Source organism: Mus caroli, unplaced genomic scaffold (genome assembly GCF_978045245.1).
Source record: "Mus caroli unplaced genomic scaffold, Mus_caroli_1 scaffold_2, whole genome shotgun sequence".
In the NCBI taxonomy this organism is placed as follows: Eukaryota; Metazoa; Chordata; class Mammalia; order Rodentia; family Muridae; genus Mus; species Mus caroli.
Genome location: NW_028227257.1, coordinates 14,702,908 through 14,714,393, shown reverse-complemented (window position 1 = coordinate 14,714,393; position 11,486 = coordinate 14,702,908). Strand labels below are relative to the sequence as shown.

Below are 11,486 nucleotides of genomic sequence, written 5' to 3'. Positions count from 1 at the left end.
CTGCCTTCTTCCTACCAACTTGTCCTACAACACGGATGGTAGGTTGTCTTGTTCATTCTGTCCTGTCAGGGACCAGGAGGAAAGACCGACCTAAATCCTAGATTTTACTGCAAGCCACTTGCTGGGACGCTGTGGGCAAATTCCTAATTTAAACTTTTTAATTTTATTTTCGAGAGACGCCTAGCCTGGAACTTGATGTAGACTAGGCTAGCTTCTGCTTCCCCAGTGCTAGGATTAAATACGGGTGACACCACACCCAGCTGTTTAAGACTTAGTCCTACTAGGTTGCCTGAGTTAGCTTCAAATTCTTGATCCTATCTCAGACCCTGAATAACCGGAATTACGAGCCTCAGTTTCTCCACAAGGCAAAGAGTGCGCCTTTTTCCACCATTCTGTATCTTCGGAGCTTGTCAGCTCGATAGCCCACAAACTAAATGTCCGTATAAAACACTGCTCTTTTTTATTTTATTTTATTTTATTTTATTTTGGCCTTTAAAAGGTGCCGCCTTTCCAGCCCCCTAGACCGAAGGGAGGCTTCGCCCTCGGGCGGCCTGTTCCCGGCTTGAACATCCTTCCACAAGCTCTCATTGGTGATTTCTGGCCGAGCCTCTGTAACCCTGGCAACAGCCCCGTCCAGGAGCTGCCAGTCCAGGATTGGTCCGTAACTCCCAAGTTCCACAGCGAGCTCCTTTGGTGAGTCATTGCGAAGCTGGCGTAGTGATTGGCGAGGCTGGACGTCAGTCAGTCGGAGGCGGGCCCAGTGGGAGGAATGGCTGCCGCGTCTGCCGGTGCGTGAATGGTCTCGGCCGTGGAGGCGTGAAGCCGGGTCTCAGCGACTAGTGCATTCAGCTTCCACCAGTGGAAGGTGGATTTCGGCTCCGCTGGGCTTGAACACGAACTCAGCCTTCTGCGTCCCCAACCCGTGTTCAGGTGAGGTCAGAGGCCGCCTTCCCTTCCTGATCCATAATTTGGGACTCTAGGATGCCATCAGGATCTGGAGCCAAAGCTCGGCTTCCAGCTGTTGTAATGATGAACAGATAGCCTATGCTTTCTACCTCAGTCTTTCATGTGTCTTTGAACCTGAGTCTTTCATCGGCGAAATGGGGACAGTAAATGGAGCAAATAGGAAACATTTGCATAAAGCATTACATCCAATCGGGATATGTGTAGGCGCAGAGAGGCTACAGACACATGCTAGCCCCCTTAAGTAAAAGGAATTGCCGGCCAGTAGTGGCGCGTGCCTCTAATCCCAGCACTTGGGAGGCAGAGGCAGGCAGATTTCTGAGTTCGAGGTCCACAGAGTGAGTTCCTGGACAGCCAGGGCTATACAGAGAAACCCTGTCAGGAAAAAAGCCAAAAGAAAAAAAATAAATAAGTAAAGTGAAAGGAATCGAGTTTCAGAGAAGGCAACTGGCTTGCTCAATATTTCACCGCAGGTTTTGAGCTTTTTTTTTTTTCCTGGTATATACCAGCACCAAAGAAAAAGTTGGCAAGAATTACAAGAATCTGTGAACAGAAAGGCCATGCAAATATTTAGAATGATATTTTTTAAAAAAAGAGTTAAATGTTGACACATGCCTGATTTGCAGCACTTGGAAGCTGAGGTGAGAGGATTGCTGTGATTGCTGTGGACAAGTCAGAGCTACACAGCAGAATCCTTCTGTAGAAAAAGGTCCACATGCCATATGGGTTTTATTGTTTTGTTTTTTGAGACAGAGGGGTACTCTGTGAAACAGCCCTGGCTGGCCTAGAACTCACAGAGATCAGCCTGCTTCTGCCTCCCAAGTGCTAGGATTGGCCATGTGTTTTCAATCCTCTATGCTGCCAATGAGCTATTATGATCTCCTTTAGTCTAGAATGACCTTGAACTGACCCTGCTGCCTCCACCTCCCAGGTGCTGGGATTACAGGTGTTGGTGCCACACCCAATTCCCCAGTCCTTTTGTTTGGTTGGTTCGGGATTTTTGCATGCATGAGTGTGTGGTGGTTGTTAGGGGTTTTTTGCTTTTTTGTTTTTTTAAGACAGGTTCTCTCTAAATTGCCTGTGCTGGTCTTGAGCTGATCCAACTGACGCCTGGTGGCGCTTCTGTCTCAGCATTTTAGGTAGCTTAGATCACAAATGTACACCACTGCATGTGACTTCCTGCCCTTTTTAGTTCCTGGGCTGGTTTGTTATTTATCCCTCATATCCCGGGAAATCTCCCTCAGACAGCGTCCCACTGTAGCCAATGTGCCCTGCCCTCCCCAGCATGCTCTCTGGCCTCTTTCTCATTGTTGTGGTTTTTATAATCATCCAATGTGACCTTATGTGCTTGCTGTGTATCTACCCCTGGAATATTTAGTAAGTGTTTGATAAGTGTTGAGATATTGACCAGATAGATAGTTAAAACCCCAGGTCCCTACTCTCTTAAATGTCTCTTCCTTTCTCTAGGCCCATCCAAAACCGTACCTAAAACTACAGTCTAGCTTCAAGCATCAAATTACGTGGCACTTGAGAAACGCTGGCGATCTTGCAGAGGAAGGATCCCAGCCTGGGCTTTAGACGCTTGCCAGCAGCACTCCATGGCCCTCACGATGCTGAACGGTCTACTCATTAAAGACTCCAGCCCACCTATGCTGCACCAGATTAGCAAGACTCCTCAGCTAGATGCCTTTAACTACCAAAGCTGCTTCATGCAAGACCTCTTTGCTCATTTCCCTGAGGTCTTATTTATCCACCGGACCTATAACCCAAGAGGCAAGGTGTTGTACACCTTCCTGGTGGATGGACCCCGGGTCCAGGTTGAGGGTCCTCTCGCCCGAGCTGTGTACTTTGCCATCCCTACCAATGAAGATGCCAGAGGCCTGGCCCAGATGTTCCAGGTGTTCAAAAAGTTTAACCCAGCATGGGAGAGAGTCAATACCATCCTGGTGGACCCCCACTTCCTCCTGCTGCCCACCCTGACCATGGAGTTCCCCACCGCTGAGGTCTTGCTCTCTGCCTTCCACATCTGCAAGTTCCTCCAGGGTAAATTCTATCAGCTGCCTCTGGAGCAGTCTGTCCAGAGGCTGCTTCTGTCCTCCCTGCAGAGCACGATGTGCTCAGCCACAGCTGGCAACCTGAGGAAGCTGTACACGCTCCTGAATAACTGCATCCCCTCCAGCAGGCTGCCGGAGCTCCACTCACACTGGCTGCTCAATGACCGCATCTGGCTGGCCCACCGCTGGAGAAGCCGCGCCCAGAGCAACCGCTACTTCCAGAGTCTGGAGATCATGGCCCACATCCTCAGCCAGTTTTTTGGCACCACCCCATTTGAGAAACAGGGTATGGCGTCTGTGTTCCGATACATGCAGCAGAACTCTTCGGACAAAGCCAGCCTCAGCCTGGCCGAGGCGCCCCAGGACAGTCACACTCCTTCAGAGGCCAGCCCTGAAAACCCCAACACAGAGCAGTTGGTGGAAGCCCGTATCCAGCACTCCCTCAACGCCATCTGCACGGGGCCAGCCGCCCAGCTCTGCCTAGGCGAGCTTGCCGTCGTCCAGAAATCCATGCACCTCATTGGCTCTGGCTCAGAGAAAATGAGCATCCAGATTCTGGAGGACACGCACACCGTCCAGCCCCAGCCCCCCGCCAGCTGCAGCTGCTACTTTAACCAAGCCTTCCACCTGCCCTGCCGCCACATCCTAGCCATGCTCAGTGCCCGCCAGCAGGTACTCCAGCCCGACATGCTGCCCGCTCAGTGGACCTCGGGCTGTGCCTCCAGTCTAGACAGTATCCTAGGCAGCAAGTGGAGTGCCAGCCTGGATAAGCACCTGGCTGTGACTCTGCTCACTGAAGAGGTGGGTCGGCTCTTACAGCACTGCAGCGAGGAGGAGTTCGAGCGTCGCTATAGCACCCTCCGGGAACTAGCCGACAACTGGATCGGCCCGTATGAGCAGGTACAGCTCTAATCACGTCTACACGCCCAGTACTAGGAACTGAACCCAGAGGAGTCCACGTGTTAGGCAGACTCTATTACTGCCTCTTTTTATGTCTTATTCTAGCCTCTCACTAGGTTGCCCAGGCTACCCTTGAACTCACCCTGTAGGCTGGCTTTGAACTTGTGAGTCTCCTAGCTAACCTGCAGAGTAAGTGGGATTATAGCCTGAGTCAGTAGGCTCAACTTCTGATTGTATTTGTGCTCTGAGTTCACACACATACGAGCATTCACGTCCTTCCCTCCACACACAGGCTTCCTTCCAAAGGCTTCTGCTCTGCCCCAGCCTCTTGTCTAGAACGTGTCAAGGAGTCAGAAAATCCTTTCTGCTAAGGGCTCAGTAGTAAGTATGTAGGCTTTGATGGCCAAATACAGTCTGCTGTGCATTCTGGCTTCAGTTTTGACAACTGAAAAGGGAAAATGATTTGTAGCTCCAGAAATTTCTGGAAACAGGTGATTCCTTAAGAGAAATAGTGGGTGGTGAGGCTGAAGGTTCTGTGTTGTTAACTCCTGCTCAGTCATGATGTGATTCACCTGACACTGGCCCTGGATCCTCCCCACAAAGGCAGAGACTACTTTGGTAAGGCCGTCAAGCTTCCCAGTTCTCCTGTCCCACCCTGGGATCAATAAAGTGAATGTCCTGTCCCCACTCGTGTCTTGTCTGGTTTATGCGTGGTCCTTTTGTGTCATGAAAGGAAGAGAGTTGGCACAGTGGTGCACCCTGAGGGTGCTGGCTCTGTTCTCAAGTTACGTGCTGTAGTTTTCAGGCCTGCTTCTGCCTTCACTACCAGTGAGACTCCAAGAAAACGCTCTAAGTTTCAGCTCCTCTGTAAAGTGGGCGTCCTCACAGGGTTGGCTGGAGTAAAGAATGGGTTTCTGTTTGCTCGTTCAAGTGTTCATTTCCCATCACTTGCCTTCAGTCCCATCTCCCTTCAGCAAGCTGGGACACAAGGCAAGAGGAAAATCCATACTGTCTAGGACTTCAGACAAGAAAATTTCCTCTGCTCCCCCAATAGGGCTTCCTCCTTAGGTATAAGCTTGAATTAATCTGCTCAGGTCTGTGGCGGTATGAACTTTCTGCAGTGCAGTTTGTCAGGATGGCTCAGTTACCCACACCCTCTTCCCAGCCCTGCGAGAGCCATCCCCAACCTTATCAGCCCAAAAACCATACGGAGAAGCCGCCCTATGTATCTCATGCTATTTCATCTGACTACAAGCAGGAACCCCTCCTGGATCTCACTAAAGGCATCTGTCCAGAAGCCATGTGGGTGTGGGCGTGTGCCTGCTCCCACTGCACCCCCTCCACAGCTCCCTCTGGCTCTGGATGGGCCATCATGAAAGCTTGAGCCGCCCGGATCAGGTCCTCTTCCCGCAGGCCTGGCACAGGCACGGTAGGTATGCCAGCGATCATCATGGCCAGGGTCAGGATGCAGATATCTGGTTGGGAGCCGGCCTCCTTCCCCCCTGCCTCGGAGGATATTGGCAGAACCCCAGGTGACAGCCCACACAGCAGCAGGTGCCGGGGCCTGCTAGGGCCACCGAGATAGGGAGCTCTGCTTCTGGAGCAGGGGTCTGCCCAGCCCAGGCTCTCCAGCGGCCTCATGGGGGGCAATTTGGGGCAATATCGGTTGTGTTCCTTTCTCCGAGGAATCTCCCAGCTAACACCCCCAGAGCAGCCCCTGGCTTCAGGCACTGCCAAGGTGGGGCCCCAGGCCTGGGCAGCAGGTGCCACCTGCTCAGCTTTCTGGCTCAGTGGTCCTAATCCACCAGGTGCCACCACCACTGGCTCTGCAGGACTATAGAGGCCAAGGGACGAACCTGAAGAAGCAGCCCCACCTGCAGAGACAAGAATGAAATGGAATGTTATTCTTGGTCTCTTGGAGGAAGAGGCCCTGAGGGGCAGGGCCTGGGGCCCGAGGCAATCAGAACCAGCCCTAGAGGATGCTCAGAGGTTGGGAATGTAAGCAATTGCTTATTTCCATAACTCCAGCCAATCCCAATTCTGCAGGTGATGGAGAAGTGTTTTAAGTGAGCGGGTGTGTCATTAGCAATTGGCAAGGCCTTTCGGATATCATTGCAAGAGGATTGATTCCAGGGTCAGCCCAAAAGCTTCCAGCAGACGCTCTGCCTCCCCAAAGCCAGGAAGCAAATTCATGTGGGAGGCTCTGTTGTCCCCGCCCCCATCCCCAGTTCCAGGAAGCCCTCTCACCTTGGCCAGAAGGCAGAAGACCCAGATGACTTTGTGGAGACACGAAGTAGGACATGGCTGCCCCAGAGTCCCTGTTTGTGAGGGAATGGCCCTATTCCTCCTGCCCTCGTCCCCAGTTTTCTACAGTGTCACCTCACAGTCACCTTTACACCCGGACCCTACCTCACAATACTAACCTGTTCATTTTGGAACATACATGTCACAATGGCAGGGGGATTAAATGGGCGCTGGACCAGGATCTGGAAGTTCCAGGATTTTGTCTTTATCTTGGTCAGGACCCACCTAGACAGGTGGGTTTTTTTTTTTTTTTTTTTTTTTTTTTTTGGTTTGGTTTGGTTGGTTGGTTGGTTGGTTTGGTTTGGTTTTTTTGTCTTGATTTTTTTTCTGGTGCTGGGGCTAGAACCCAGGGCTTTGCCGATCTGAGGAGTGGACACTGCCTCAGAACTACATCCTCGCTGTGTGTGTTTTGTTTTGCTTTTTGTTGTGCTAGGGTTTCTTTGATTGGTTGGTTTTGTTTGTTGAGACAGGATCAAACTACTTAGCCCAGGCTGTCCAGAGTGCCCAACGGACTACTTCCTGGTCCAGGCCTGGCTCCTGCTGGCTGGGGTTACAAATCAGAAACCACCACGCCCAGCCTGTGCTTGCTTTTGTGGCTGGCCTCAAACCCTCGATCTTCCTGTCTCAGCTTTCTACGTGTTAGGAATATAGGTGTGTGCTGCCACGCCTGACTCTACCTGGACAGTTTTGTAGCCTCAGTATCCTCATCTGCAAAATGGGAGTGATACTGGCCCCTTCCTCCCCAGGAGTTGCGATGGGATGGTGAGATGAGATGTCCCTGGAGCCTCCTGATCACTGATACAGAGAAATGAGTTCCATACTTTTGTGTCTTGTGCTGTGAGTCAAGGTAGTAAATCACTTGCTACCATGGAAACCAAGCATGGGACACAGGCCTGTAACCCAGCACTCAGGTGGCAGAGGCAGGAGGATCAGAAATGCAAGGTCATCCTCTCTTCTATAGCAAATCTGAGGGCAAACCGGGGACAGGTAACCCTGAGGAAGGTTTTGTTTGTTTGTTTGTTTGTTTGTTTGTTATAGTATTGTTTTTTAAATCATTTGCTGGAGCCAGGCATGGTGGCTCTCACACCTTTAATGGCAGCGCTCAGGAGGAAGAGACAGGCGAATCTCAAGTTTGAGGCCATCCTGGTCTACAGAGCGAGTTCCCTATCAAATAAATAAATAAATATGGGCCAAGCAGTGGTGGCACACTCCTTTAATCCCCGAAGGCAGATTTCTGAGTTCGAGGCCAGCCTGGTCTACAAAGTGAGTTCCAGGACAGCCAAGGCTACACAGAGAAACCCTGTCTCGAAAAACCAAAATAAATAAATAAATAAATATGCATTTGCTATTTGTTCTTAGACAAATACACCCTCATCTCTTGGCCTCTGAAAAGTGGCATGTTTGGTCCAGGTCACTGGTGGCCAGCACAGGCCCTATCTAAAAGGCTCCTAATAATGTTAGGGCCCTACTACACCTTAGATGAACTAATAGAATCCCAGGGGCAGACCTATGTGTCAATATTTTTAACTTCTTTTTTTTGGGGGGGGGGTTGTTTTTTGGAGACAGGGTTTCTCTGTGTAGCCCTGGCTGTCCTGGAACTCACTTTGTAGACCAGGCTGGCCTCGAACTCAGAAATCCGCCTGCTTCTGCCTCCCGAGCGCTGGGATTAAAGGCATGCGCCACCACGCCCGGCTTATTTTCAATTTCTTGAAGACATTATGGTCAGGCCTGATGGGACAGGCCTGGAATCTCGCTGCCTGGGAAGCTAAGGCAGAAGGGCCCCAAGTTTAAAGCCAGTGTGAGCAACTTAAACTTTGTCCTAAAAGATAAATAACACAGAGAGCTAGCAGCCGGGCAAGGTGGTGCACAGCTCAATCCCAGCATTCAGGAGGTAGACACAGGCAGATCGTTGTGAGCCACACGCCCGCAATCCAGGGATACATATGGAGGCCCTGTCTTTAAAGGGATGGGGGCTGGAAGTAGGCCAGAGTCTGTGGTTTAGTGGTACAATGTTCATCTAGCAAACACAGAACACCAAACAGTCCCTAGTACTGCAGAAGACGGGAGCCAGAAATAGCAGACCATGTCTGTAATCTCCTGATGAGGTAGAATTGCCACAGTTCAGGATCAGCAGCCCATGTCTCAAATAAACCAAAAACCACACAGGAAATAACTACCATCTTTTCCCAAGCTGAAACCGCTGATCTGAGAAATGCTTCTTAACTCTAACCATGCATTAGAATCTCTGAAGAGCCTTTAACACAAAAAACAGTGTCAAGTCAGCCATGGAGGCTTGTGCCTACAATCACAGAACATGGGAGGCAAGACCTTGTCTAGAACAACACAAAACAAAAATCCATGATGACTGGGCTCAATTCCCTGACATGCCACAAACTAAAGGAGACTATTAAGGGGAGGGGGAAAGGACGGGGGGGGGGTGCGCATTGGCATTCATCAAGTGTCCCAGATAGTTCAAGAGTATGCACACTAGGGAGCCCTGCTAGGCAGGTTCTAAAATACTTGCTCTGACCTGGTATCTCTACAAGTGGCTCTCACAGGGCTGCAGAGGCAAGGAGACCCTCCAACGCTCAGAACACCCACATCACATCGGTTCTATTTATTTCCAGCCCTGATTGTGAGCTGTGCGGCCAGCTTCAGACTAACCACTGCTCTGGAGGCAGGGCGCACCACCGGGGACTTTGCTCTGGTGGCCACAGACAGGTGTTCATCCGTTCATTCGTACTTGCAGAAGTCCTTCAGGCCTTTGGGCAGGTGGAGCATATCAATGGCCAGCCTGTGGACCACCTTCTTCTGGATCACTAGTCGGCACAGAGTCTGCAGAGATGGCACTGTGGAGAGATGACTGTCAAAGGCAAACTGGTCGGGGTGGAGCCCTGATACTAGCGCTGGGGTCTGTGTCTTGGCTCCATCAACTTGGGAATCACCTTCTGCTCTCAGGCTGAGGTGCCTGGTGGGGCTGCTTGTATAGCTGACATAACACCTCTTTCTGAGGACTTTGATCAGACCTGTTGCCATTATAACACAGCCTAACTGACCCTCCTCCCTTCACTCAGCAGCTTTCTGTCTGCTTTGCCTATGCAACCACAGCACAGTAAAATAGCAGGTTCCAGCTCAACAAATTCATGACGCATGACCAGAGGTGTAGGTGAAAGGTTCGCTGAGCGACAATGAGCCAGACCTCTGATTTTTTTTTTCTCAAGACAGGGTTTCTCTGTGTAGCCCTGGCTGTCCTGGAACTCACTCTGTAGACCAGGCTGGCCTCGAACTCAGAAATGCCTCTACCTCCCAAGTGCTGGGATTAAAGGCGTGTGCCACCACTGCCTGGCTAGACCTCTGATTTTAAAAGCTGTCAATCTGAGTCTCAGGCAATCCAAGGCTACTCAGAGAAACCCTGTCTCAAAAAAAAAACGAAAAGAAAAAAATTTCTCAATCTGGAGTTTGTGACAGCTCCAAACCCACATGTCCAAATCTTCAGAACATTTTCCTAATGAAAACACACAACTCATAGCTGAATGTGGTTAAAGGTGGCGGCTCATGGCGAATCCCAACCCTGTACAGGCTGAGGCAGAAAAGATTGTCAAAAGTCCATCCGGAGCCTACCTGGGTTACTTACTGAAATCCAGAGCAGCCTTGTCTCCAGAGTAAATTAGTCTCAGAAAACCAAAAATAAATAAACGCACAAAATTCTCAAGAAGTCTCCGGCCTAAAATCGGCTTTAGAATCCCTGTCTTCGGGGCTGGGGCTGGGATGAGAACCTGATTTGGTTGCCAGGACAAAATTTAAAAACCACAGACTTGGGCTAGAGCGATGGCTTACTGGTTAAGAGCACTGACTGCTCTTCTAGAGGTCCTGAGTTCAATTCCCAGCAACCACATGGTTACTCACAACCATTTGTAATGGGATCCAGTGCCATCTTCTGATGTGTCTCAAGACAGCAACAATGTAGTCCTATACATAAAATAAATATTTTTTAAAAACCCACATCCATATCGTCCAAACCAAAAGGAACCTGCAGGGTGTCTCAGTCAACCAGCTGAGATGAATACACCTGGCAGGCCCACAGCCAAGGTGTGATGTGCGCAAAATCACAAGCTGGTGCCCAAGGCAGACTTTGCATCTTCAAAACTAGTGCAAGGCCTTATTAGCTGGCTGTGGGGGTCCTAGCAGGTGTCCATCCCTGTCCCTATACTGAACCAGAAGGTCACTCCAGGGGTGGGATACCTACAGCCATACTCCAGCTGGACCAGGCGCACGCTCTTGGTGGAAGCAAACACATCTACCACAGCGTAGAGGGGCTGAGCAGCTGGCAGCCCCCGAGCGCTAGGGCCCATGTCCTCCCCGTTGATGACGATGTGCATGTCGGCGGTCCCATCCTCACGGGGGCAGAAGAGAACACCCAAGCGGCTACGGCGCGCTGTAGGAGGCAGCAGGTTTTGTTCATAGAGCTGATCTAAAAGGTGGCTATAAAGCCCTGGCCGGCTGCGGCCCACCAGACGGTCCCGGGGGATTCGGAACTGCTCGATGCGCAGATAGGGTTCAACCAGTAGGGCTTGGGGACCACTGGGGACCGCTGCCTCCGCTTCTGGTTGACCTTCCCGGGGCACACGGTTGTGGTGGCGTGTGATAGCGAAGACCCAACTGTGGCCAAGGCTGACCAAGTCAGGCAGTGAAAACTCGGGTACAGCGGCCAGACTGGCCGGATCCAGAGCAGTCAGGCCAAGACGTAGGTGCCCGCACCAGCCCAGCTCTTTTTCCTCTATTTCCACTAGAAATACCTGGCCGGGGGCCAGGGGCTCACGACTGAAGCACACACCGTGGGCGAAACTCTCCACGCGTGTGGCTCGCGTTCCTGAGGGGTCCATGCGGATGTTGGCTCCATGCACTTGGTGGAAGCGGGTGGGAGGGAGCTCTGGGCGCGCAGGGCTCCGTGGGCCACCCAGTCCTACATGTTCGGAGGGAGCAGCCATCTCCAAGCCGTGCAACAGGGCAGCTCATGCCAAGAGCTATTTTGGGCAGCGGGCTCAGATTGTGACCGCGGGGGCGGGTTGGATGGACCATGTAAGGCATTTCCCCCTTGTCTAACTTCCCCCGGCTCTGCCCGGGGGTCCTAGCGCCGCTTTCTCGCTTGTCACCAGTAAGGGGTCTCCAGGAGCCTGGGGAACCCTTCTGTCAACACCAAGATCATCTGATCTCTGGCACCCTGACTAATAATCTTCAGGGCCACGCACTTTGACCACTCCCTAC

At 51.4% G+C, this 11,486-nt stretch overlaps 3 protein-coding genes across 3 annotated transcripts; 1 reads left to right on the top strand and 2 right to left on the bottom strand.

Moving 5' to 3' along the window:
* The first annotated feature begins 545 nt into the window (after positions 1 to 545).
* Zswim1 (zinc finger SWIM-type containing 1) lies at positions 546 to 4,810 on the top strand. The gene is made up of 2 exons (XM_021156495.2): positions 546 to 930; positions 2,431 to 4,810. Exon 2 carries the CDS (start codon positions 2,562 to 2,564, stop codon positions 3,927 to 3,929), a length of 1,368 nt encoding a protein of 455 aa, XP_021012154.1. The 5' UTR covers positions 546 to 930; positions 2,431 to 2,561; the 3' UTR covers positions 3,930 to 4,810.
* A 331-nt stretch (positions 4,811 to 5,141) lies between these two features.
* Positions 5,142 to 6,349, bottom strand: Spata25 (spermatogenesis associated 25). The gene is made up of 2 exons (XM_021156605.3): positions 6,165 to 6,349; positions 5,142 to 5,791 (listed from the first exon to the last, which is right to left on the bottom strand). The coding sequence occupies exons 1-2, from the start codon at positions 6,217 to 6,219 to the stop codon at positions 5,166 to 5,168; spliced, it is 681 nt and encodes a 226-aa protein (XP_021012264.1). The 5' UTR covers positions 6,220 to 6,349; the 3' UTR covers positions 5,142 to 5,165.
* Positions 6,350 to 7,965: 1,616 nt separating this feature from the next.
* On the bottom strand, positions 7,966 to 11,485 carry Neurl2 (neuralized E3 ubiquitin protein ligase 2). Its single transcript, XM_021183903.3, has 2 exons — positions 10,468 to 11,485; positions 7,966 to 9,070 (listed from the first exon to the last, which is right to left on the bottom strand). Exons 1-2 carry the CDS (start codon positions 11,207 to 11,209, stop codon positions 8,955 to 8,957), a joined length of 858 nt encoding a protein of 285 aa, XP_021039562.1. The 5' UTR covers positions 11,210 to 11,485; the 3' UTR covers positions 7,966 to 8,954.
* Position 11,486: the final 1 nt, after the last annotated feature.

Bases quoted from the DNA above. Each gene is read 5' to 3' on its own strand.
- Neurl2 (XM_021183903.3), bottom strand. From the start codon at position 11,209: ATGGCTGCTCCCTCCGAACATGTAGGACTGGGTGGCCCACGGAGCCCT. The intron at 9,071-10,467 runs GTAGGTATCCCA...ATCTCTCCACAG, and splicing joins GGTCCAGCTGGAGTATGGCT to TGCCATCTCTGCAGACTCTG.
- Zswim1 (XM_021156495.2), top strand. From the start codon at position 2,562: ATGGCCCTCACGATGCTGAACGGTCTACTCATTAAAGACTCCAGCCCA.
- Spata25 (XM_021156605.3), bottom strand. From the start codon at position 6,219: ATGTCCTACTTCGTGTCTCCACAAAGTCATCTGGGTCTTCTGCCTTCT. The intron at 5,792-6,164 runs GTGAGAGGGCTT...TTGTCTCTGCAG, and splicing joins TCTTCTGCCTTCTGGCCAAG to GTGGGGCTGCTTCTTCAGGT.